Raw genomic sequence first — 26401 nt, 5'->3', positions numbered from 1 at the left:
GGAGTCACATGAAATGAAGCACCGGAATCAACAATCCAAGTTTGGGATAACGCATCATTGACAGTCAATAAAGCATCAATAAGATCAATAAGATCACTCTTGGTGATCTGCATGTCCTGTGAATGAACATTAAGAGAGGCATCAAAGTCATAAGCATCATTATCTGACAAAGTGGCACACAAGATGTCCTCTACATCTGACAGCTCTTCAATCACAACACTAGAAGCCACATTGGCCTTCACTTTGTCCTTTGAGCTATCCTGTGCATCTGTCTTGACTTCCTTCTTCTCTTTCTTTTTGTCTCCGCCATTCATTTTCCGTTTTAACTCGGCTTTATAGTACCTGCAATCGGGTTTCTTGTGACCTTTCCTGCCACACTGATAGCAAGTCACATCACCCTTGCCTTTGCTGGCATTTCCCCTTTCTTACTCTTACTCTTACTCCTTTGTGCATAAGCATTCTTCTTTTCTGTCCTGCCTCTAACCATGTTGGAAGAGTTGCCTCCCTCTCCACTTGCTTTTCTCTTGATTTCTTCATTCAAGATAGAACCCCTAATACCATCAAAGGTGAAATTGGGGTTATTGGACAATGAAACCACCAATGTTTTCCATGACTCAGGTAAGGTCATAAGCAAGAAGATAGCTTTCAGCTTATCATCAAAAGGGGGCAAGCCTGAATCCTGTAACTGCGACAAAGTACCTGCGAACAACGACAAGTGCTCTGCAGCGCTCTTGGACTCATCTAGTTGCATGCCAACAAGTTTTCGCATCAAATGCACTAGGTTGACAGGCGTTGTATTCTCGTACTTTCCTTTAACTTCTCCCACACATCAAAAGCACTTGTGAGACCTTTCACATCAATGACTGTCTCATCGGTCATGGCCATTTTAATGTATGTAACAGCCTTCCTGTTCAGGCTAACCCATGCTTCATCCGTCATATTCTATGGCTTTACCTGTTCAAGTGTCCCTTCACAATCCTTAAGAAATAGGATTCCCTGGACCCTGTCTTTCCAAAGGTCTAAGCCTGTTCCATTGAACCTCCTACTCTCGAAGAGATTCTTCACATCCGAAGAAGATGAGGCCATAGTTGCACGAATAAGAGGGCTAATACGCTGAATTTTTGGGCAAAATGCACAAAAACCGGAGTATAGCTTCGCAGAGGTGTGCACTACAGCTCCAAATGGTCACAGGAGCAATTTGGGGCAAAATAGGTCAATTTGGGCAAAAAAAACAATTTCTGAAATTTATGCGCAGGAAATTTCAGAAAGCCAATTTGTGCTCGAAAACAACAAATTTAGTTGTTTTTAGCCTCACAGAACATACGTAAGGCTAATGCACAGCCTTTAGAAGCATGTAAGAGCAAAAGCCCCAATTTGTAGCATCAAATTGCATGAAATCGAGGCACAAAGGGTCATACATAGCCAAAATTTGTCAAACGTGCGTAGATTGCATCAATTTGCACTTTCCTCAATGTAGTCGCGTCATAAAAACACTTGCAAAAACCTGCGTAAATCTGAAATTTGCTGAAAACACCTGTTTTGAGACTTGTTTTTCGGCAATTTCAGTGTTTTCGGGTGGGGGGGACTTAGCAAAGATTTTTCCACACCATAATACATCATTTGCAAAACCTGTATTTTGCTGTCATAACCTGTAATTTGTTGATTTTGACCTAATTTCAGCATGTTTTAGGTCAATTTGACTTGCCGGGAGCTCTCTAGTGTCCGAGGACGAGTCCTTTGGCGATGAAATTGCAAAATCTCGCGTGAAAGTTGACCTCCTTGGCTGAAAATCAGCGTTTGCAGGTTTGGGAGCAAACCCTAATTGGGCTCTGATACCAGTTGATGAGTGCGCGGCGGTGTGTGCAAGTGATAGAGCACGCGAAGATGTGCAGGCCTTGAGGCTTGAAACGGCAGAACGAAGAGGGAGAGAGAGAGAGCTCACGTTTTTGGGGAAAACTCAATAAGTGAGTTCTTGGTTTTCCCACTTTTATTATAAGTGACCTTTAAAAAATGTGTCCAGGTTCATATTAACCTGGACAAAGTATAAAAATGTACAAAAAGGGGTTATTTAGGCCTTTAACCCAACAGGAGGGAGGGTGATAGAGGAGCACAATTGGCAAGGACATGGATACCCCTATCATTGTATGCAGTTGATATTGTGCTTATTTCAAGATTCACCTAGGAGGATGCAATGCCATCTTGATGCTTTACACACATTCGCACAAGATACTGATATGTTTGTTAACTTTGAATAGACCAAGGCTATGGTATTCAGTACTACATCACAATGGGCTAGGTGAGTAGCAGTTTTACCTATGGATAGGACTGAGTGGAGTATACGGGTATGGACACTTACCTTGGGTGGCGAGGCATGGAGAGGCGAATGATCTCTAGGATGATCAAGGCTAAGGCCTTCGTTCCCCATGCAATCATGTGAGCAGAGCTGGCTGCCCCTCCTTTGGTGGTTGGGGCTCTTACAAGATTAGTGGCATTCATACAGAGCTTATGGGAGCTCCCACGAGATCGTTATGCTAGGCTGGCCAAGGAGCCCTCCCGTCACTTGAGAGATACATCATGTTGGTATGCACAAATGGCAACAAGGTTTGAGCTACATCGTTTCTCTATGGACGGGCTCCCCCCCTTGCAATACTCTCTCTCTCTCTCTCTCTCTCTCTCTCTCTCTCTCTCTCTGTGACACGGAAGATGGTCAGTAGACTTATACAACAGAATCTGTTTCAGCTGGATACCTAGAGGACATGGATACAACCTATATAGGAGTTGGGCACGCAGATGACTTCATATAGAGAGCATTTTCTCTAGCTGACGGAGGATGGGTTCTTATCTAGGCTTGCCTACATTGACACTCACTTGCCCCACGGAGTACGATGTGCTATTGGACAGATTCGGACATCATCACATTAGTTGGAGATTGAGACTAACCAATATCGAGGTATTTTAGTTGAGGCCAGGTTGTGCCAGCTATGTCAGAGAGAGCCAGACAGAGTTCACTATATATGCCATTGTACAACATACTATGAGATACGTGGCTGCTTTCACTACCTCTTCAGAGAGGGTTTTGGGCCTCTATCTAAAGTTATGAGATACCAGGATAAGAGATGTCTTGGTCTCTATCTATCAGAGACTCAACGATATCGAACAGGGTTACTGAAAGAGAGAGAGAGACTCACACATCGGGAGACAGCCCCATAGACAGATCACGATGTTCTTTCATCTAGAGATTGAGCAGAGTGGTTTTATATTTGACCAACCATCTTTAATAAAACCATTAAAAAAAAAAAACTCCTAAACCAAATTCGAAATATGAAAGTGTGCCGAAAATTGTGTTTACTCTCACATTGTAAATGATGCTTCTTTTTTTCACACTATTGGGAGTGTTGAAGCTTAGTATAGGGCTGGGATAGCATGTATAAATACCTACTGTGTATATATACCCGAGACGTGGTACAGCTTACTAGCTACGAGTCTATAGACCTGGCTGTGAATATGGGAATTATTGCTATTTAATTTTACCTTATGGTGATGTAGATTGTCTGACCGGGCTTTACATTTAACTTAAACAAAATAGTTGAAGACCACTTACTCTGGAAATGATACTTGGGACTTGGTTTTTTATATATAACCAACCGTTTAGAATAAAACCAGTTTATTGACTCTTAAGACTAATTGGGATTTGGAAAGTTTACCCAAAATTTATCATACACTCATAGTGTAGAATGGTTTTTTACACTAGTGGAATGCTAAAACTTAAAGTCGGGCTAGGATAGCAGATAAAAATACCTACTGGGTTTGAATATCCGAAGTCGAATACAGTTTACTCGCTTCTAGTCAAAAGAGCCGGGCTTTGACTATGGGAATTAATGCTATCTTAAGTTACCATAGGGTGAGGTGGACTGTCCGACTTGGCTTCAAAAGAGTGGCTTGTACACGTGACTGTACATGTGTGCTACTTAGGCTGGGTTCACATCAGCCCGGTGGAAGTGTTTTAGTTTAGCTTGGACCAATGAAAAATTGTCATGTGGCTTGCCCCATTCACATAGGGCGGTGGAGGTAACAAAAAGTTCTTCCACGTCATGGAAAAAAGGGGCCTCTTCTCTTCCACCTCCCCAAATTGATCTTCGGGACCCCCCCCCTCGGAAGAATGCCTCTTCCACCCTGACAGCAGTCCCTCGGGCCAATTATTGCGCTCCACGCAGGTTGCTCGCTCCCTCTCTACCACCGCTCTGTGTGAATCGTTGGAGGGTGGAATCCATAGGTGCTTACATCTTTCGCCCGGAAGATGTAGAAAAGTTTGCTTTCTTCCACCACGCGGTTTGAACCCAGCGTTAGGCGGCTCCCACAGCGTCAAGACAGCATGAGCAGGATAGGAATGCAATCAAGCACTTTGCCTTCTGGCCCTACCTCTTGTGAACATGAGAGCAGCGACCTTAAAACCCATCAATCCTGACTTTGACTACCAATCCTTGCTACCGATGACTGTGCACCATTGCCAAGGCCCACCGTTGTGGGAGCGATTCTTTTTGAACGTGACCTGCTTTGCCTCCCCTCTAGAGGGGCTGCCCACCTTGCTTTGTCCTCAATCTACATGAGAAACATCATCTATTCTAGCTTGGTAGGATCATGCCTTGCTTGCGAAGGTGGCCACTACTTCTGCCCATCATCATCGCATAATAGATACATGGATGCACCAAAGCGTAGCCTTGTACACCAGGTGCAAGGCAGCCTTGTGCACCACATGCGCTCGCAATGTGTGCTTGGGGTTACAGTAGGACAGCAAGGAGTCCCACAACTCTATGCCACTAAGCAAGACGAAAAGCATTCCAATTTTGACGAAAGAAAACATGCAAAAACCTCTCTCTCTTTCCCTGTGACACTTGCAACATCTACTCCAAAACCCTCTCATTGGATGTGCATAGAGGGGCTAGGCTGCCATGTCCTTAGAGTGGCAGCTCCCAAGGACACCCTCTTGCGACATCTTCGGTAGAGAGGTATAGAAAGTAATATGTATTATTGCATCCATGTGACAATTGCTAGCATCAAACTACACACACGACAATTGCAGCTCCCAAGGACACCCTCTTGCCACATCGTCGGCAGAGAGGTATAGAAAGTAATATGTATTATTGCACCCATGTGACAATTGCTAGCATCAAACTACACACACGAGAATTGTTGGGATGCGGAGGGATTGTGATGTGTGGTTTATAGTACTAAGTTAAGTTTGTTTAACTGCAAGTGGTGAGTACAAAATCGGATGCCTTATTTTTGGTAAGCATAGCTCATGGGTGGATTTTCTGACGAGCTCATCACGACTTTGCTTCACTGACACGTGCTGCTACAGGTTGCTCAAAGAAAGCTTGCGCAGTCCAGTCCGCTGCTTTAGCACTGGCCCAACCACCCATTGAAGCTCTACAAGCAAGCATGCCTCCTTGTTGAAGTGCCATGCATTAGGCTATGTAGTATGTTCCTCCGTTGCCTCGCAATCACACAGCTGCCAACCCCCGAAATCGATTGAATGCCTGATTACGTGCAGATTCCCTATTTAAAGTTGAGTTTATCAGTGGCCGTTCCCACTGCAAAGAAAAGGCCTCTATAATCTTTTCACCTTAGCACTCATTCCCACTGTCCACAACAGTCAAAGCGTCAAGGAAAAATTGGTTTTTCACAACTCTCTCTATTGTCTTAATCAAAAGGCTGTCTTCTCACCTTGAGTCAAAGGAAGCTCTATTCAAGCATTTTATCTTAAGTCAATATTTACCTTGTATCCTTGTAATAAGCAATCCATGCTACGATCACATGGTGATGCTTTCCTTTTGATGTAATTTTGCAATGGAGGATTAGACACTGCCCAATGTGGGTAAGACCTTCCTCTCAAGCCAAAACAAAAGGGTATTTAATGCGAAACAATTATGGCCTATGGTCAAACCACTCACTAAAGTGAAAAGGGTAGAAACGTGGCACAATCTAGTACATTTTCTAGCTAAAGACGAATAAGCTCTTTGCATCTTGCTCGCTTAACTTGATGACAAATTTTGTGCATTATCTTGATAATTACACCATTGTACACAAAGCATGGATCACCTTACAGCAACACTTTGGTGCTGTCGCTAAACATTCTAGGATTATAGTAAAGATGCAACTCTATGGATTGGTTATGGAGACGGAGAAGATGTTTCTTTTCTTTTCAACACGCTCCAAAGTATCTGCACGTAGTTAACATACATCAAATGTGCTGTGGATAAATGAAGACCAAATTGTAGTGCTTCTCAAAGCTGCTCTTGTTGAAGACTTCGAGCAAATTGTCACAGTACTTAGACCTAGTCCTTAGCTTGAAGATATCGTAAACTCTCTCCAAGAGTATGTGTGATGTTCAGAACATTTTCAATAATCTCATCTACATGTACCTAGCCTGCTCATCCCAGCGGGCTATATGTATCAAAGGCTGCAACTCCTCTCTGAATAACACTGCCACTCTCCCTGAGCCCTGTCCTTTGTGCTCTGATCGCGTCTGCTTTCTACAGGCTGTCTCCCATTTGTATCCACTCATGTGAGGCATAGATTGCCCAGGGGCCTAATGTGTCTCAGAGTAGAAGATGGTGTCTCTTCCACTAAAACTATCCTCAAAAGCGTCCACATGAAGGCGCATACATCCATTACAGTTCCAGGCGGCAACTTTGAGTGTGGTCCCATAGGTCTCGCACCATCATGTGGCACCACTCTTGCATCTCGGTAAAAGGTAATCTTGAATTTTTTCCTTGTTGCTCTAATCTCCGACATTACCTCCTGCATATGAGCGATCTGCGAGAGGGTAAGATCATCCCCGAGAAAGATGCCCGTCTTCTTAAGAGTTGGCCTTTTCTTCAAAAAGTCTTTCGCTTCCACATGGAGGAAAAACGAAGGATGAGTGCCCTTTCTTTCGAGGTTTCCCCATTGCTTCCATTTTTCTTGTTGCCCACTCTCCAAGCTTTTGTGTGCATCGGTTTATGAACCCCCATCAAAGCCATGAGTTCTTTTACCTCTTCGTCCACATTATCTTTTTCTTTAAGGCCGCAAATTCTTTAAGGTTGCAGTTTTTGCCCTCGCCTTGCCTACTCTACGTGTAGTCGTATCAGGACAGCTCTCTGTTCGCGTCAATTTTGCATGTAGCGTCATGTAGATTCAATTTTGGCCATCTTTAGCTTTCTTGCCAGTCATTTTTCAAGATTTCTCTCAAGCTTTAAAGTGCCCCAATTGGAGTTGTTCTCTTTAGGTTACAACTAGTTCTCTGTAGGGTTATGGCTATGGAAGCTTAGTGGCAAATTGTGTGTAGACAGATTGGGAGGACATATATCTATGAATTGTGGAATTGATGTTGAAGTTGTGGGTTTGTGATGTTCAATTGTGAAAGGGAAGGCCCTTGTCTTCATATGCATTGGCTCACGTGGGCTGTAAATCCATGCTTTGACAGGGTTTTGCTTCTATGTGACATAGTCTCTTGGGTGGGCGACGTTCAGTAAATTCCCAAGGGGACTACTCTTGTTGGATTAGTGGTGTTTCCCAAAGATTTTTGTGTTCTTGTAGTGATCTTTCAATACTCTTGGGAGACATCGCTATAGAGGTGTTCCAGTTTGCTTATTTCTCAACAGTGTTTTGGTGCCCCCACTGAGGAGTTGCTTCAAGCGACCTTCAATTTACAAGTTTGATTGGATTGTTGGCTTGAGTTACCTTCAATCTTGGTGGTTCATACACAGAAGCTACGGAGCATCACTGAGTGACATCGAGCACGCCCCCCAGACAACTGACCATGGAGGACATTGAGGCCATATTGAAGAGACCTATGAGAGAGCTCATGCAATGATCACCATTGTCTACTTCCCCTGGTGTGCACCTCATTAGCCCTCATGTGATTGTACCCCTCTCCATAGGTTTTGAGCTGACGTATTACGTGATGAGGACGTTGATGATGATGAGGATGTAGGTTAGGCTTACATACCTAACTACCCTAGGTACTGTCATATATTTTATCGTTATGTTCCCTTGACATTGTACTAGAGTCACACATGGATGTAACCTTTCTGTCTCATAGGCTATTTTGGCCTTTTGATATAACATTTCATTTCATTTCTCCTCTCTCTCTCTCTCTCTCTCTCTCTCCCCCCCCCCCCCCCCCCCCCCCCCCCCCTCACGCTCACCCCTCTGCTGCCTTGCCCCGACCCCCCTCGCGCTCACCCCTCTGCTGCCCCTCCCTTGCTGGCCCGTGCGTAGAGAGAGAAATTGGAGAAAAATTAAACGGAGAGAGAGAGAGAGAGAGAGAGAGAGAGAGAGAGAGAGAGAGAGAGAGAGAGAGAGAGAGAGAGAGAGAGAGAGAGAGAGAGAGAGAGAGAGAGAGAGAGAGAGATGAAATGAATTGAAATGTTATATTAACGTCTTCAAAAGGCCAAAGTGACCTATGAGACCAGAAAGTTACAATGTGGTGAATCTGATACAAAATCAAAGTAACAAGATGACAGAATGACAAAATGACAAAATAAAATACTATGGAATTCTAAACTGCTAGGTGTGGACTAAGCAGCTAAACAGCTAGCTGGGATAGCTAGATCACAGGAGATCCAACATCGTTGTTGGCAGATCTCATCAATCTCCTCCATGGTCAGTAGTCTGACCGGGCGTCGTGCATGTCGAGCCAAAGTGACCCGAATCCTCTGATGCAGCCTCCGTCGATGTTGCGTAGTCCTCCGTAGTCGTCGGCGTTTGGATCTCCCCAGCTCAGTCGCTCGGTCGATCAGTATGCCTCTGGTGTAAAGCGACGACGAGAGAGAGAGAGAGAGAGAGAGAGAGAGAGAGAGAGAGAGAGAGAGAGAGAGAGAGAGAGAGAGAGAGAGAGAGAGAGAGAGAGAGAGAGAGAGAGAGAGAGAGAGAGAAAATTTACACGCGTAGAGAGAGGAAAAAAAAGAAAAAAAAACTCGTAGAGATAGAAAACTTGCGCACGTAGAGAGAGGAAAAAAGAACCGGGCCATCATTGAAAGCATATGTGCATAATATGGAAACATATGTGCGCTTAGTGTGGCATAGTGTGGCTCTCGTTGGTGGCGATTAAGCATGAGGAAGCAGAATGATAAGGTCGACCCCTTAGAGGATGCCATTCAAAAGTGCAAAGAAGAAATGACGGAAACCATTAGCAAGATGAACTGCAACCTATTGGGCACAATACAAATGCTCGAAGGACACGTGTTGATCCAAGAAAGCAAGATAAATGCACTGGAAGATTGTGTGACGGCTCAGGATGAGGACATTGCGTCACTCAAGAAGGATCTCACTGAAGCACGATCAAGAAACACACTTGAAGGGGGAGAATTGCAATCCACAGTAATAGAAGAACTAAACACGATCAAGGAGCAAGTACGGGCTTTCACAAACTGGTGACGTGGCACTGCCCCAAATACACACTCTGACGTGGACCCACATATATGTGCTGACATGCTGACGTGGCATACCGTACGGACTTCCGGAATTTCCATCGCAAAATGTGCTAACAAGGTGATGCGGCATAATGTATGGAAATCCCCGTTTTGCGGAGCTGATGACGTGGCAAAACGTACGGAATTCCCGATTTTTGCACTGGCTGAAAATTGGCAGCTTTTGACAATAGTTGCTTTATTTTTGAAGGCTTTTCACTTATTGCTTTTGGGGCTCTCCGTTTGGGCATCCCTTGTAACCAATAAATAAGTGGGCAGGCCCTCACTTTTCAGAGCATTTGGACGCAAAGTCTGAGAGTGAGCACCTAGCCACTCTCTTGTACTTTGAACACAGATTAATACAAAAAGAAATACCAAAAGGGGCGCCCGTCTTTGGGGCCAATATCTCTAGGCAGGGAACTCCGTCGGGCCGTGTCGAATCAATTGTGAACTGTGAACTGTTTTGAAGTGAATCTCTATTTGTGTCGCGGTAGAATCTTGACTTGGAGTCTCTAAGGTTGTTACAGCGGTATCAGAGTGCAGAAAGATTCTTCTTCTATGAAGGATCCGATCCTTTTTACAACGCACACAGCCTTTGGGAAAGAATCTTCATGCCTTGACCCCGGACTTATTAGCCACTCCCACCCTTCATACATCTCGCATTAGGCGTGGTCCCGTCTTCCTCGCTCTATCTTACAAGGCATAAAGCCATAACGCATCTAGATGTCTCTGCATACTCTCTGGAGAGTCTGAAATAAGCACAATATCATCGGCATAATGAAATAGAGGTATCCATGTACCTGTGGACAATTGTGCTCCTCTGTCCCCTCCCGCAGTCTCAATATAGTTAGCAATCTCATCAATAGAGAATCCAAACAAAGTTGATGAAAGTGGGTATGAAAGACCCTTTGATGTCCGTACTCTCCCTATAACTATCTCAGACAGTGCCATGATACCCCATACAAGCTCTTGTGGGACTCCCAAGTCATGTAGTCACTATATCAACTTGGCTCTTAGGCCTGTGTCAAAGGCTTTGCGGGAATCCACAAAACTACAATAAATCCTTCTCCCATGTGCTCTGCCCTCCTCAATGATCGCTCTAAGGGACGATAGAGGTCAACCGAACAATCGTGGAGAACGAGGAAGAGGAGGCAGAGGACGAGGACGTGGTGCAATTGCTAGGGCTAATGCTGCAGTTGGACAACCGACTGTAGGAGATGAAGCAGATGAAAGGGCAGTGCTGCATGTTGCCATAGATAATCGTGGTGCTCGCCAGTAGTTCGCCGTAATTCAAGCTCTTGGAATGCGCCAAGGTGATAAAGTTGAATTCCTCATAGACTGTGGAAGTACGCATTCATTTCTATCTCCTAGATGTATGAGAAAGTTAAAGCTAAACCAGTATCGTGCAAATAGACTAGTAGTAGAACTAGCTAATGGGAAGGAAGTGTTATCTCAACATTCCACAGGCTTGATAGATTTTGAATTAGGGGGTTATGCTACTTTTGCGCAGACTAGATCACAAAAAGTAGATGATGCATACGATGACTAAAACCAATCACACATATATACAATCATAAAGAGCCACCAATGGCTATCAAAATCTCCAAGTCCAGCTACGTCTATCTCCAAAGTGTAGTGGTGGTGGTCTGGCCACGGTGTCCACTAGATCACCACCTGTATCACTGCCACGTATTGTTGCCCAAGCGAGAGTCCATTCAATGTGAACTCCAGACCTGTTTTTGCATGCATTGTTTTTTGCCTATACTCTCAAGGCTTGCTTTTGGGGGTGTGAGTGCTGTGGTGTGTGAAGCTTGTCTTGTTAGGTACGGTGTTCTTTTTTGTTTGCTTTCTCCGGTTTCTGGTTTCCTTTTTGTTGTTTTCGTGTTTGTCTACTGCTTTGGTTTCATTTTGTTTTGTTGTGTGTGGGGGTGTTGAGATTCGTCCTTAGGAAGGGTGGAACCTTCGTAGCACCTTTAATAATCTCAAATGGCGCATTCCCCGTTGAAGAGTGAATTGTGTTATTGTAGACAAATTCCAACAAAGGCAAATACTTTTCCCATTGAGTCTTCTGATCCGAGATGTAAGACTTGAAGAAATCCAGTACGACTGAATTTGCAATTTCCGATTGCATATTTGTCTGCGGGTGGAAAGATGACGAGAACTGCAACCGCGTGCCAATGTTCTCCCAAAATAGCCTTCCAAAACAAACTCGTGAATCTGGGGTCTCTGTCGTAGACAATTGTCTTAGGCATGCCATGTAATCTGAAGATCTGGGCCACAAACAGTCTCGCTAAGTGATCTTGATTGACTGTTTTCTTCACCGGAATGAAATGAGCTTGCTTGCTAAATCTGTCAATAGCAGTCTAGATACCATCGTGCCCACTTTGTGTTCTCGGGAGATCAAAAATGAAATCCATTGCAATACTTTCCCAGGGGCGGGTGGGTATGGATAAAAGCTGTAACAATCCCTGTGCTTTATGTGTGTCAAACTTGACTTTCTGGCATACCAAGCAACTGCGTACAAAATCGTCCACGTCTTTGTTGAGTCTCGGCCAAAAGAAGTATCTTTCCACACCTTTCAAGGTGGCAGCAGTGCCGCGGTGACTCGTAAATAGTGGACAGTGGCATTCGGTTAAAACCTTTTTCCTCAACGGCTGTGTAACGCACAACATCGTTTTCTTCATCAAGTAGCCATCCCGAATGGAATATCCCGCTACTACCTCCCCATTCCCTATCCGAGTGAAAATATCTGCAAAATCTGTATGTGTGGAATACTGATGGACCATATCCTCAAAGCTTCTATGGTGTATCACGGAAATAGTTAGAATCAATGGCTTCCGGGACAAAGCATCCGCCACCAAGTTCTTTTGTCCCTGCACATGGACAATCTGGAAGTGAAACTGTGACAAGATGTTCGCCACCGCATCTGCTTTTCCAATAGTTGCCTCGTGACAAGAAGTCGTGTAAACTCAAGTGATCTGTGAAGACGGTAAAATTGGCTCCGAGTAGGTAATGTCGCCATTGAGTAAGAGCATGGATAACCGCCAAAAGCTCTTTCTCATATATCTGTGCTGTCAATTCCGGCCTTGACAACAATCGGCTCTCGTAGGCAATGACATGGACTTCTTGAATTAAGACTGCACCCAGACTACGACCACAATCATCACAATATACTTCGAATGACTTCTGCAAATCGGGCAAAGTCAAAACTGGTCCTGTAGTCAATTTCTCTTTCAATGTCTGGAAGGCAGTCACCTCTGTGGGTCCCCACGAGAAAGGGACCCCTTTTTGTGTCAAAATATGCAAAAGGGAAGCAATCTCTACAAATTTTCTAATGAACCGCCGGTAGTAAGAACCTAAGCCCAAGAAGCTTCTAACTTCATGGACATTCTTCAAATCGGGCCAGTCACGAATATCTCTATCTTGGCCGGGTCCATTTGCACTCTTGCTGCTGTTGAGACGATGTGTCCCAAAAAGTGTATCTCTGGTAGGAAAAATTCCCTCTTCTTTGCATTGATCATCAACTTGTGATCCCGTAATGCCTGAAAGACCCGTAGCAGATGTGCTCTATGATCTGCCTCATCCTTGGAGAAGACAATAATATCATCAAAGAAAGTATCCACAAAGATCTGTACTCTTTGTGTCACGTGACAAATCCAACCCTAAGTGTTCGTGGACAAGCTACAGTACGATCAGGGTTCAATCAGGGTTCAGTCAGTCCAGTCAGTCTAGATTAGAAGTGGTTTGGCACTTTTTTTGAGTCTATTCGTAGACCGTGCATGCCCAGTCACCTAGTGTAGATGCATATCCTCTGGTTGCACACAGCATAATCATCAATATTCCCATCAGAATCCATCAGATTCCATCAAGGGAATTTTCCAGTGCATTTAACCTATTTTCCCTATTTTTGACATTTTTTAGTTATTAATTTGAGTGACTTTCCAACAAACGTAGGTAGGGCAATTTGGGTAAGAAAATATATAAGCAAACCAAAGTTAGCACTAAATGGCAGAAGAGACAACAAGAGCCAAGCTTAGCAGGCAACTTCTCCAACAAGACCTTGGTGGATTCCTGCCAAGCAAGACCCATCACTAGCGTTTTCTCCATCAGCAGATCCTCGCCGCAACCCTACCACAGCCTGGCGGTTTTGCATCAGGGCACCCTTCCAAGGAATCCCATCCTCTAGCGTTTTTACAGAGAAGCAACAATTAGCGTTTTTGCATCCCTGGCGTTTTTGCATGACCTAGCGTTAGCAGATTTCAGCGTTTTCAGCCACAGCAGCCTAGCATTTTCAGCCATGAAGAGTCAGCAAGATTCAGCCCCTAAAGGTAGCAAATTCAGCCCATGAAGAAGTAGCAGATTCAGCCCCAGCAAGACCTCAGTTTTCAGCCATTAAACTACGGATTTTCAGCGACAAAGACCCACAGAAAGCAGCCCCCCAAATCAGCCTTTTGGACTAATTGCAGATTTCAGCCCATAGCGTTTTTGGACAGCAGTAGAAAGATTGCAGATTTCAGCCCATAGGTCGACTTTGTCATCCCCGTCGTCATCGTCGACATAGCCTAGACTTGCATCAGTCTCATGCATACCATTTGTACCAGATTGTGCAATCATAAGTAGACCACTCTCGCCGACGAGAGTGGGGTCTTTGGGGGAGGGTTTTACAACGTCTCTGGTGTCGTATCTCTCTTCTCTCTCTATCTCTCAGTCTCATACACTTGCACGCACAGTGTCCATTCACTTTGTTTGTGATCATAGCATTCTCTTATTAAGAACGGAAGGCTCTCCTTGCCATAAGAACAAAAGGAACCTTGAGCAAGGTTCGGAGCACTCATCTTGAGCAAAGGGAAAACATTCATTCCGCTGCACCTAACATTGGTATCAGAGCTTTGGCAGTGTTCTCTATCACTCAAGGAAAGAACACAAGAATCGAGAGAATTTTTTTTGCTTGTTGCGGTCGCACGAACCCAAGTTCGCTTGGGCGTATCGATTCCTAATCGTGTTTTTGAAGAGTGACAGGAATCCCAAGAAAGAAGGGCTTGTCCAGCCTCCCCTTGTGTCTCTTTTCACTCATTGAGAGCGGACCGTGCACTTAGCAGCCGGCCAATCGACGTTAGGTGAAAAAAAGCAACCTTGGTGTCAGCGCAAGGCTGCCAAGGGGTGCACCCGTGGGATATAGTAGAACTCGGGTGAAGAGAAGATCCTTCTCAAACACGGTTTGCAAGCGAAAGAAACTCTCAAGAACCTCAAGAACCAAGACCCCCAAGAACCCAAGTTCCTCGTGAACTTAGGAACCCAAGAACCCCAAGAACCCAAGTTCCTTGTGAACTTAAGAACCCACAAGAACCCACGATTGTAGAATGGTCATCACTCGAAGCGGAATGGATACTTCGCTTGAAGGTGATGAGCATGAGAGAGGCGAAGAAGAATTTTTCCCACCAAGAGGTTTTTCCGACCCTCCCCCTTCCTCATCTACGTCAAGAATTGCACTAATTCCTATGGAGGCTTTAGACCAGATGTTTATGGAAAGGAAGTTAGAACGCGAAGCAAGACATGCAAAAAGAATGGCAAAAATGGAAGCAGATACGCAGAAAGAAGAGCAGAAATGGAGCGCAGACACCAAGAAAGAAATTTTTTTTCCGAGAAAAAGATCCTTCTTGATATCAATTAATGAAAACTGCCCATAGGGCTACAACCACCTCTGCAAGAGAGGGCTACCACAAACATGATGGGAAGACTCTCCCAATGAAAAAAACAGCATATATACAATGAGGCTAAATCAAGAGATGGGAGGAGGGAAGAGCCACACAGGTGGACGGTAGTGCCATCTGAGCACACCCTCGACTATGGTGTAGAAAGGCCCAGGGCGCCAGAGTCGAAGGAAAGCCTCGTGGCGCTCCCGCATGCGGTCGGAGTTGCCCTGTAGTCCCTCAAGCTGTCCTCTGAGAGTATGGATCAGCTCTAGCCAAAAGTCACGAACAGTCTTTGCTGGTGGCACAGGGCGAGCCTCAAAGATGCGGAAACAGCGGGCCCGCCAGATGAACCAGAGTGTCAGGCCACTGATGAGCTCCCAACACTCCTCTCTCACTGCACCACTCTTGTGGAGTAAGCTCTGTAGTAGCAAGCTGGAGTTTAGGTCGCCCCCCCTGCATCACTATCATCCTGCTGGTGGAAGATAGCTCAAACTGAAGTGCCGGGCCCGTGAGGGTGGACCAAGCCGCTGCCCCCCAAGTGTATTGTCGAGCCGTGGAGAGAGCAGGCATCAACCGAAGAACTTGTATCCACACCTACTGGGCCGAGGGACAGTCCCAAAGACAGTGACGCTGACTCCACCAAATGCTCACAAGCTGCACATGCGGCCGAGAGACCACTATGCACTAGCCAACTCCCTATTGCTGTAGCTTTGTGTGCGACCAGCCACTGAAACAAGGTGACTCGCCTCGACTGTCTGGAGTCCCACAACCTCTCCCAAAAGGTTGCCAAGAACTCGACTGTGATACCCTCCTCCTGCCAATGAGGTGCTGCAGCGGGGCGGGCCTCTCTCAGTGCTGGTAGTATATGACGTCCCAATCGAACAGTATACTGAAAGAACGGGATTCCTGGGTGGTCTGCAGAAGAGAAGGGGTCCCTCCATAGCCACTCACCAGGATCCCACTGTACTCGTGCCAGTGGATAACACTCCGAAGCCCACAGCCTCCAGTGTCCAGTCTCAAGAGCTGCTGGGTCAGGGTCTATGACACAAGTCCTCCCGCAGATGCCCACTACTCGGATCCTCTGAAAACAGCACTCTGCTACCTGCGGGGCCTCTACTGCAACTCGCTGTAGTCGTCCCCCGCCCTGCAGCTCGAAGAACAGGGCTGGGACAGTCTCCGAGCAGACCCTGACTGAGATGAGAACCTCCATTCGTGTGAAGGCTCCCATCCACCGGGGTGCTACTGGCTCGAGAGGCGTGAGCCACTCAGCTAGAACTGACTCTGCGATGTCCTGACACATGCTCTGCACCCCTCTCATGCCCTGTAGCTGGAACCCCTGTACCTCCTCTGAGAAACCTGTGAACTCTAGCCAGTCACCTAGAGAGCGCGCTGGACCTGCTGCCATGGGACCCCAGGAAACATGAGGCCGACTACCAACCAAGTGGCCTCTCTGAGTGCTAACCATGGGGTTCCAGACAAGGGGCTGTCGTAGGCGCTCCTCTCTGCAAGTAGGCTGTCTCTTCTCCAAGCCTCGCCTCAAGAGCTCCCAAGATCGAAGCAAGCTCACAGCGAAGCGATCCTCCAGTCTCCTGCTCAAACCAACTCTACGCATCTCTGTAAAGATCCATCTGGTCGAAGGTTGCCAAGGGCCTCCTGACTGAGGCACCCTGGCACGAAGCCGCTGTAGCAAGAGCTTCCTCCAGGGCTCCTCACCTGGAAAAAATCCTCTGACGATGAACTTCGCAAGAAGGGCTCTGCTGTGCTGTGCTGGATCAATGATTCCAAGCCCTCCCTGAGAACAAGAAAGCGTGATGACTTGCAAAGCCACCTTGGCTCAGGCTATCTGAGTGTCACGTCCTGACCAAAGGAAGTTCTTGATGAGCCTCTCTACCTGGCTGATACAAGAACTCGAGAAGATCCAGGAAGAAGTGATGTACCACATAGTCGCCAACAACACCTGGTTGGCAACTACTACTCTGCCAGCCAGAGAAAGTCGTGTTGAGCTTGAATGTATCAACTTTCTCCTTATAGACAGGAGGAGGGGAGCAATCTGCTGCTTGGGAGACAAGTCCAAACCAACCTGATAACCCAAGTATCGAACTGCAGTCCCTGGGGGAATCCACTTGAAACTTGTAGAGGCTGACCCTATCTCGCTAGGCGACTCGTGGCAAAGGCGCTGCCAAGAGATCTCCTAGCCGCCAGAGACGGCCCTGCCCCCTCGGTCGACTGTGGAACTGGAGTAGGAGGAGGGGGAGAAGGAGCTGGGGGAAGCGGTGGAGCAGAGGGAAGGGAGGGGGCGACAGAGGTAGAGGGGCGAGGTGAAGAGGCGACAGGAGCAGAAGGCGGGGGGGAGGATGAGGAAGAGGGGGGGAACTCTGGGGGGGGGAGAGGCTGTCGAGGGTGCAGCTTGGGTGGGGGCTGGAGCAGGGACCTCCTCCTGCTCTAGAGGACCAAAGCGGTTCCCCGTGGAAATCCACTGCTGCTGAGTAGATGCCTGAGGGCCACTCTGAGTTCCAGGCTGACGCTGTGGCCCTTGTCGTCGTCTACCACGGACCTGCTGTCATCCCTCCTCTGCTGGAGCCCCAGGCTCGGAGGGTGGCTCAGCATGAGTGCGCTGTGTCTCTGTCTGTGGCTGCGGGCCAGCCTTGGCAGGCTGGGACTGAGGCTGTGGTGTAGGTCGAGGCCTCCTCCGTGGATAGGCCTTTGCTAGATGGCCCATCTGTCGACAAATGAAGCACTCGTTCGGAAGGCCAGAATACTCCACACTTTGTCTAAACCAACCCCCACTCACCCAAGGCATGAGAATAACCTTCGGGAGCGTGTGGGTGTCTCTGACCAAAACTCGAACTGAGGGGATGCCAGCTATTGATGCTGCCGTACGAGGTGTCTCCAGGACAGTCCCAATGGCTGAGCCGATCCTGGATAGAAGTGGTAAGTACTCCCTTCGTAAACCCGGAAAGCAGACTGAGATGGGGATGTCTGCCTCCTCTACTAGAACATCCGAAGCCGGGTCAAAACCATGTCTCCACTGTCGAAAGTGGGCACGTGCTGCTCGGATGGTCAGTGGACTCATGGCGATGACCTTGGACGCCATCTCTGAGGTCTCAAACTCGATTTGATAGTAACCCTGTCCGAAAATCTGGACATCCAAGATCTTGCCCACCTCTGCGAGAAGGCGGGCCTGGAGAAGGTCACGCAGCTCTCCTCTACCACGTCGGGTGTCGAGAATCTTGCAGATGACCGAACTCGCCTGCAAACGCTCTACCTTTGCGGCAAGGCTCGCTTGCTCTGTCGGCGAAAGAGCAAGTCGAATGGTGGGCTCAGCGGGGTCGGCGAGGGGGCTTCGGGCGAGTCCCTTTGTGGCGAAGCTGGAGCCTCCATCTGTGTCTACTGCTGTGGCGTAAGAAGAGGGCGGCGGGCGGAATCTGCAACTTGGCACGCAAAGCACTGTCCCAAAAAGAACTCAATGCTGTAGGTACCGACTTGCAAGATGCAATTGGGAGGAAAAAGAGCAGGCGGGCCCCGGGGGGGGGGGGGGGGGGGGTAATGCGGGAGCGCTGGCAGCAATAGGCGGGGGCGGCAATGGCGGGAGCGGCTGCACAACAGGGGGTTGGCAGCGGACGACAGTGGCGGGCGGGGCTGCAGCAGCGGCAATGGCGCGAGCTGCTACAGCAAGGGTGGGGCAGCGCGTGGACGAGCAGAGCAGCGAGGGGGGCAGCGAGGGCTAGCGGGGGGCCAGAGAGGACAGGCGGGCAACGGTTTGGGGGGGGGGGGGGGGGGGGGGGGGGGGCGATGGCGCAGCGAAGGGAATAATGCAGCAGCGAGCGCACTTCTTTGGTATTGACACCAAGAAAGAATTGCAGCCGCTGTCAAAGGAAAGAGCGACCAACACATGAAAGAGTTCTTGCGACTCGTTTCTCAAGCTCTGGCACAGATGTAAGAGATTCGGGAAAAGGAGACTCTCTCAGTCTCGTCTTCTCCAAAGCATGATACACAGGATTTGCATGATTGTGTGAAGCATGATGATGATTTGATTGACAATGATTTGCATGATGAGTTAAATGACAATGATAAGCATGATGATTTAGATGCCAATGATTTGCATGATGATTTGGATGACAATGACAAGCATGATGATTTGCATGATCCAGATGTGATTTCTCACAAGCATGATGAGTTGCATGAAGATGATGTGATTGTTCACAAGGATGATGTGTTAGTGGATTCTTTTTCTAGCGAAGTTAACATCGTTGCAGATTCAATCAATCACGAAGAACCGATCTTGGCTTTCGAGTCGAGGTCCAAAGAACCCCCACAAGACGATTTGATCATTCAGGAAGAACCGATCTTGGCTCTCGAGCTTAGGTCCAAAGAACCCTCATAGGAAGTATTATGTGTTTGCATGATTGATATTCACGCATTGTTCGAGTGTTTCATTCGTGATCGTTTCCTGTATTTTAGTCATCGTCTTTATGTGATCCCTTTTACTAGGCATGACATATTGTACGTTGAGCACGTTTCGCTCATGAATGAGCACGGATGTATGCGGATTGTTCATGAAAAGCTAAAAAAGTATGCATTCAAGGAAGTCACATTCTATTTCTCTTCCTTGGCATGCCACATTTATAGAAAGAGCACATGAAAGTATGAGCACGAAGCATGGGCATTTCCATTGTGAATTGCCACAGTTGATTGCTTTAGATCATAAGAGAAAGATTCGATCTCAATTTTTGCGTATGTGTAGTGAACGGTTTGTCACTCCGTTTCTATGTTCATCTACATTGCATACACAGTCTTTAGAGAAGACAAGATTTTTTCAAGTCACTTAACATGGAATAGATATATTCATGCTTTTGTGTTGGAAATGGTTTCAGGAATTTTCAGCCATGGAAATTCTTGAAGAAGAAAGAAGCATGACTCTCGACGAAGTAGAAGCATTGAAGGAGCCTCAGAAGACTTTGTGTCGCTTTCGGCACAGCCCAAAGAAGCAAGCGTTGCAGACCTTTATGAAGTTCAAGTACCGTACGACCCACACATCAAAGTGGGCCGGCGAAGAGTCCCTTCCAGGATTCCGGATGCTGTTGGCGATCTCCCTTGACGCCATACAGTTCGGTACCAGTACCTCACTTTGAAAAGGAGGGGATGTCACTTGACACATCCAACCCTATGTGTCCGTGGACAAGCTATAGTACGATCAGGGTTCAGTCAGTCTAGATTAGAAGTGGTCTGACACTTTTTGTGAGTCTATTCGTAGACCGTGCATGCCCAGTCACTTAGTGTAGATGTATATCCTCTGGTTGTACACAACATGATCATCAATATTCCCATCAGAATCCATCAGATTCCATCAGGGGAATTTTCTAGTGTATTTAGCCTATTTTTCCTATTTTTGATATTTTTCAGTTATTAATTTAAGTGACTTTCCAACAAAAGTAGGTAGGGCAATTTGGATAAGAATATATATAAGCAAACCAAAGTTAGCACTGAATGGTAGAAGAGGCAATAGGAGCCAAGCTCAGCAGGCAACTTCTCCAACAAGACCTTGGTGGATTCCCGTCAAGCAAGACCCATCACTAGTGTTTTCTCCATCAGCAGATCCTCGCCGCAACCCTACCACAACCTGGCGTTTTTGCATCAGGGCACCCTGCCAAGGAACCCCAGAAGCCAACAGTTAGCGTTTTTGCATGACCCAGCGTTAGCATATTTCAGCGTTTTCAGCCACAGCAGCCTAGCGTTTTCAGCCATGAAGAGTCAGCAGGATTCAGCCCTTAAAGGTAGCAGATTCAGCCCATGAAGAAGTAGCAGATTCAGCCCCAGCAAGACCTTAGTTTTCAGCCATTAAACTGCAGATTTTCAGCGACAAAGACCCACAGAAAACAGCCCCCCAAATCAGCGTTTTGGACTAATTGCAGATTTCAGTCCATAGCGTTTTTGGACAGCAGTAGAAAGATTGCAGATTTCAGCCCGTAGGTCGACTTCATCATCCCCGTCGTCATCGCCGACATAGCCTAGACTTGCATCAGTCTCATGCATACCGTTTGTACCGGATTGTGTAATCATAAGTAGACCACTCTCGCCGACAAGAGTGGGGCCTTCGGAGGAGGGTTTTACGTCTCTGGTGTCGTATCTCTCTTCTCTCTCTATCTCTCAGTCTCATACACTTGCACGCACAGTGTCCATTCACTTTGTTTGTGATCATAGCATTCTCTCATTAAGAACGGAAGGCTCTCCCTTTTGTAAGAACAAAAGGAACCTTGAGCACAGTTCGGAGCACTCATCTTGAGTAAAGCGCAAACAATCATTCCAGTGCACCTAACACTCTGAAAATCATGTCGGTCAGTCGGTTAAAGGTCGCTGGAGCATTGGTAAGCCCAAAAGGCATAACCAAAAACTGGAATAAACCGAAGGTCATCCGAAAAGCTGTCTTGTAGATATCTCCAGGCGGGATTCGGATTTGATGATATCCGCTCTTCAAATCGATCCTGAGAGCTCTATAATTGATGCACATTCTCCAAGATCCGTCTTTCTTCAAAACCAACAGCACTGGAGAGCAGTAAGGTGGAGTACTCGGCTGGATAAGATCCTTTTCCAAGAGGTCTTTCACTTGGTGCATAATCTCTTCATTCTGGGCTCGGCTCACGGTAAGGTGGCCGGTTCGGTGGTGTGCTTCTAGGTATCGAATCAATGGTATGATCCTTAGGACGAGCTGGTGCCAACTCGCCTGGCAGGCCCTCTGAAAAGCAATCGGCATGAGTGTGGAGAAAATCCTGGCGTTCTTTATCAAGGTCAAAACATATTCGACCTTCAATCATCATTCAGTTCTCTCCAGAAAATGAAGGAAAGAAGCTGAATTTTATCAAGTACAATCTCTGTGACTTAAGTCCTTTATTTGTCAAAGTCGGTTTCTCAGCTCGATAGTCAACCACGGCATTGTTTTTTTGGTACGAAGGCTTTTCGCGGAGGACGTCACAACTTCCCAAGGGCCCTAAACACCCCTGACATTGCAAACGAAGTTTGCCAATGATTAGTGTAATGGCATCATCCCGTCCGGGTGCCACTAGAACTACCTCCGGCTCTGGCCTTCCCGCCTGTGGCCTTAGCCTGTCAGACGTAATTCCAAATTGAGCTGCCAATTCAAGTGAAAAGAAGTTGGCCTTGGCTCCTCCATCAAAAAAATGAGGGCTTCCTATTCTTTCATTTTTCCCTAGGTGCGGCAAAGTTTGTACTTTTGTCCATCTGATTTGGTTTGGGCCCCATGCAATGTGGTACCAATTTTGTTTTCATCTGCCTTTTTTGCCACATTCCTTTGCTGTTCTAGAACTCTCTGGCCTGTGTCAGTCTGTTCTTGTTGTGCCTTTTTGAGGCACTTTGCGAAGATGTGCCCATGTTCCCTGCTTCCAAAACACTTTCCCTCTTTGAGATAGATAAACCTTTCTCTAAGAGTCTGTCGGGGACATGTATCTTTCTTTTCTTTGTTCTGGGAACTCTCTCTTTCTACTTTCATTATTAGAAGTCTGTTGAGTTCTCTAAGTCAAGATCTCATCGGTGGGGTAAGTCAAATTGCCCAAATGGCAAAACCCCGTTTCTCATGACCCATCAATTCTTGAATAGAATTTAACTTTTGTTCCAAGCAATAGTCTCAGATCTCTGTAGGAAGTCCGCAACAAAACCGCTTAATCTGTTCCTTAAACAAGACCTTCGTAAATGAAGAAGCTCGTAGAAAAGAGCTCCAAAATCTCTCGCAATCAGTGTCCAAAGAATCTCCCTTGGTCATCCGAAGATGATTCCAAGCGGTTCGTATATCTCATTCATACTCCCGAGTGAGCCAAGAAGAAATAAAAAGCCGTTTGAATTTCAACCATTTAACCGGAGCTTCCTTTCTTGATAGAAGAGTGGACCACCTTGTTCGAGCATCACGGAACCCAGAAAAAGATTTAAAACGATTGTCCACCTTTGTTAAATTCTTTGACTTTCTTGCTTTTATCTTCCAGGAAGTCATATTGGTTGGCTTTATAAAAATGTTTCTTCTTTGCATAAAACATGTAATCATCGGAGTCGGAAGTATCTCAGGATGAGTACTCTAGAGAACTGTCAGAAACACCGCAAAATCTAGGCTTCTTTGCCTTTTTTTCTTGCCCTTTCCGAAGCTTTGCTTTTTGCTTTGCTTGTTCATGTCTTTCTGCGAGTCCAGGTTCTCCTTTTCTGCACTCGTCTGTCTTTTCAGCTTTACTCCCTACTTGAGAGGAGAAGCAATGGCCGCACGCCATCTCGAGTAAATCTTATCAATCGGGTAATTCTTCAGGTGTATCACCAATCTTGGGTCCTTGGAGTACTTAATCAATCTGTTCACATATATGCTGCTGCTTGTATATAATCAAAACTCGTGTTAAAACTTGAAAACGTTCCGCCAAAGATCAGAAAATTGCAGGTTTTAGCTCGTTGTGCCTCCTGGATGCTTTTGGATGCATTTTTTGCCCTCGCCTTGCCTTCTCAACGTGTAGTCGTATCAGGACAACTCTCTGTTCGTGTCAATTTTGCAAGTAGCGGTGTGTAGATTCAATTTTGTTCATCTTCAACTTTCTCGCTAGTCATTTTTCAATCTTTCTCTCAAGATTTAAAGTGCCCCAATTGGAGTTGTGCTCTTCAAGTTACGACTAGTTCTCTGTAAGGTTATGGCTATGGCAGCCTAGTGGCAAATTGTGTGCAGACAGATTGGGAGGGCATGTATCTATGAATTGTAGAATTAATGTTGAAGTTGTGGGTTTGTGATGTTCAATTGTGAAAGGGGAGGCCTTTGTTTTAATATGCATTGGTCGGTGTGTGCTGTAAATCCGTGCTTTGACAGTGTTTTGCTCCTATGTGCTATGGTGATTTGGGTGGGCGTGTGCTTGTAAACTCCTAAGGGAACATAGGCCTTTTGGTTGGGTTTTACTAAGAGTTGGTTTGGGATACTTTTTGGTGCTGAGGTTGAGGTTTGAACGCTCTTGGGCTATAAAGCTATAGAGGTGTCCCACTTTTTCTTTTGCCCAACTTCGTCTTCTTTGCTCCTCCTCTAGTGTCAGATTAATAATAGTGGGTGTGGACGTGGACGTTATTTCCTTGCCTTTTTCTTTCTTGGCAACCTCGATTGGGAATCGGAATGGGGCTCTGTTCTCTCTGCCAGGTATTTTGCTGATGGATTTCTTCTAGCAGGGCCCGGAGTTTTCTCTACTATCTTCCTTGAGTTACCCTCCCTAGCAGAAGCCACCTTCAACAAGTGGACTGTCCTCTATAGTGGTTGAGGCGCCTTCTTGGCAGCTCTAGTTCAATGCTCTCACCGGTTCTTCCTTTCGATTTCCTTTAGTAGATCTCTTGGTGATGCCAATTTCTTCTTATCTATCATCTTCATCATCGACTACTCCAATTTTGTGCGTAAGAGTTAACACGTATAGCTGTGATGACAAGTGTACTCTGCTGTGCTCTGAGGCATTCGATAAGGAGTGTCTCTGGGTCTCCAGTAGATGGCCATACCTAACAAATCCTAGGGAATGACCGTGACTGGTATGGTAACAAGCTCGCAATAGCTGCACTCTTGAGAGCTACCAGCTGCTGTAAGACAGTAGCTCTTCCAGCGGATACCAACTGCTGTAAGAGAGTAGCTCTATCATAAGAGGTGTATCGACACTTTATTCTTCAATTAATTATGTCTGCGTTTTTGTTGTTTTTACTTGAGCGAGAGTCAGAAGCATCTCGTTTCTTTCTCAGCTTAGGATGTTGTACATACTCACATACATATATGATCAAAGTCACTCTCAAATTTGAAAATTGCGCAGTCCAGCACTAAATTGTTTAGTAAAGTGATGATATGATCGTCTTAATTCATATTAAGAGAGGAGACGTGTTTGATGGTGGTGACAGACACATGAGTCGGCTTCTTTTCATAGATTAATGCAATGATTTGATCAGAGAATTTTCTCTTGTCTAATGCTGATGAACTTTCTGAGTCGTGAGAACACTGGCGCTTTCTCATACTGTTGTTGTAGGAGGTTGGTTTTGGAAGACTAATGTTCAGCATCTGCAATTCCCCCTCATAAGAGCACTAATAACATCTCTACAAGCAGATCAAAGAATTGAAGCAGCTTAATGGTTTTTTTTTTTAAAATTGAATTACAAAAAGTTGGTTATTGGATCATGGTCAGGTTCAATCTGGTAGACCTTTGTTAAAGTGTAAAGTTTTTCTCTTCTGGAACACTTGTCTTTATCCACGCCTTGCTTTTTTCCTTTTTGGTTGTTTGCAATAAAAGGGCAGCAGAGATTTGAGTGTGAATGAACCTCTTGTGGGTTAATAAAAACATTTTCAAAACTGACTGGCCTGGTATATTGATGCAGAATGGTCCCTATATGGCATTGAGGATACAATAGGTGCAAAAAATGTTTTGGCTCCTCATTTAGGTAAGAAGAGTGATACTTTGCCCTGATATTCTTTGAGCTGTATGCAATTTATGCTTTTTTTCCTTGTCTTCACAGGATTCCTACAAACACTTCTCATCTGGTGTAGTTGTCAAGGAAGAGAAATGGAAGACAAGGACTTCGGTGCTTTGAATCTTGTGAGGGATTGAAACTTTGGCAATTGATGCTTTCCTCTTGCATGATTGCTGTTTATTTTCAGTCTTTACTCTTCCTGTTTATCCTTCTCATATCTCCTTTCATTGCTAGTCTCTTCTCAAGTTATAGGCAAATCTTTTTTCCTGGGAACTGAGAAGCATCGAGAATCTTCATGATAGGATGGAAAATTTGTTTGCATGTTTTAAACTCCTTGATACAACTCCAAAATATTCAAATATGGGTCCGTACTTGTCTCTACTCTTTTTGTTTGAAATTCAGTGGGTCTGGTACGATCCCAGGTGATCATGTCATGGGCCAATTGCTGTATCAGCACAAATGCTGTGATCTCACTCGAATTCTGGCCATCTTTATCACATAGGCTCATAAGCAATAATATGTCGTGAGATAGCACCCTCTGTTGCTTGCCCTTCTTTATGAGGGGAAGTCATGTGCCTCTGAGATGGAGCACTAATCCAGCAATTTTCCATGATCCAACTAATGAATAACTCTGGAGAAGTCCAAACTCCACTTGAAAGGGGCATTGAATCTTGCAGTTAATCCCTACGTGACGTGAATAGATGCATATTTAGCCAACAGCACATCACACTATATGTGAAGAATCTATATCCATCCTAGCCTGTAATACTCTTGTCATACATGCACTGTAAATGC

General features: G+C 45.9%; 1 protein-coding gene across 8 annotated transcripts in view; it reads left to right on the top strand.

Moving 5' to 3' along the window:
* The window catches only part of LOC147438492 (uncharacterized), a 250201-nt gene that overhangs the window by 39754 nt on the left and 184046 nt on the right, over window positions 1–26401 (top strand). For all 8 annotated transcript variants that reach the window (XR_015184499.1, XM_086484591.1, XM_086484590.1 and 5 more), the window contains 2 exons: window positions 25514–25576; window positions 25652–25731. Coding sequence is in view for 7 of the 8 variants with exons in the window: in XM_086484591.1 (XP_086340717.1) it covers window positions 25514–25576; window positions 25652–25731 (143 nt within the window). In the remaining variant the exon portion in view is untranslated. The remainder of the gene's footprint in view (window positions 1–25513; window positions 25577–25651; window positions 25732–26401) is intronic.

Source organism: Adiantum capillus-veneris, chromosome 16 (genome assembly GCF_014529385.1).
Source record: "Adiantum capillus-veneris isolate H3 chromosome 16, ASM1452938v2, whole genome shotgun sequence".
Lineage (NCBI taxonomy): Eukaryota > Viridiplantae > Streptophyta > Polypodiopsida > Polypodiales > Pteridaceae > Adiantum > Adiantum capillus-veneris.
Note: the sequence above shows the minus strand (reverse complement) of the source record. Positions and strands in the feature narration are given on the sequence as shown.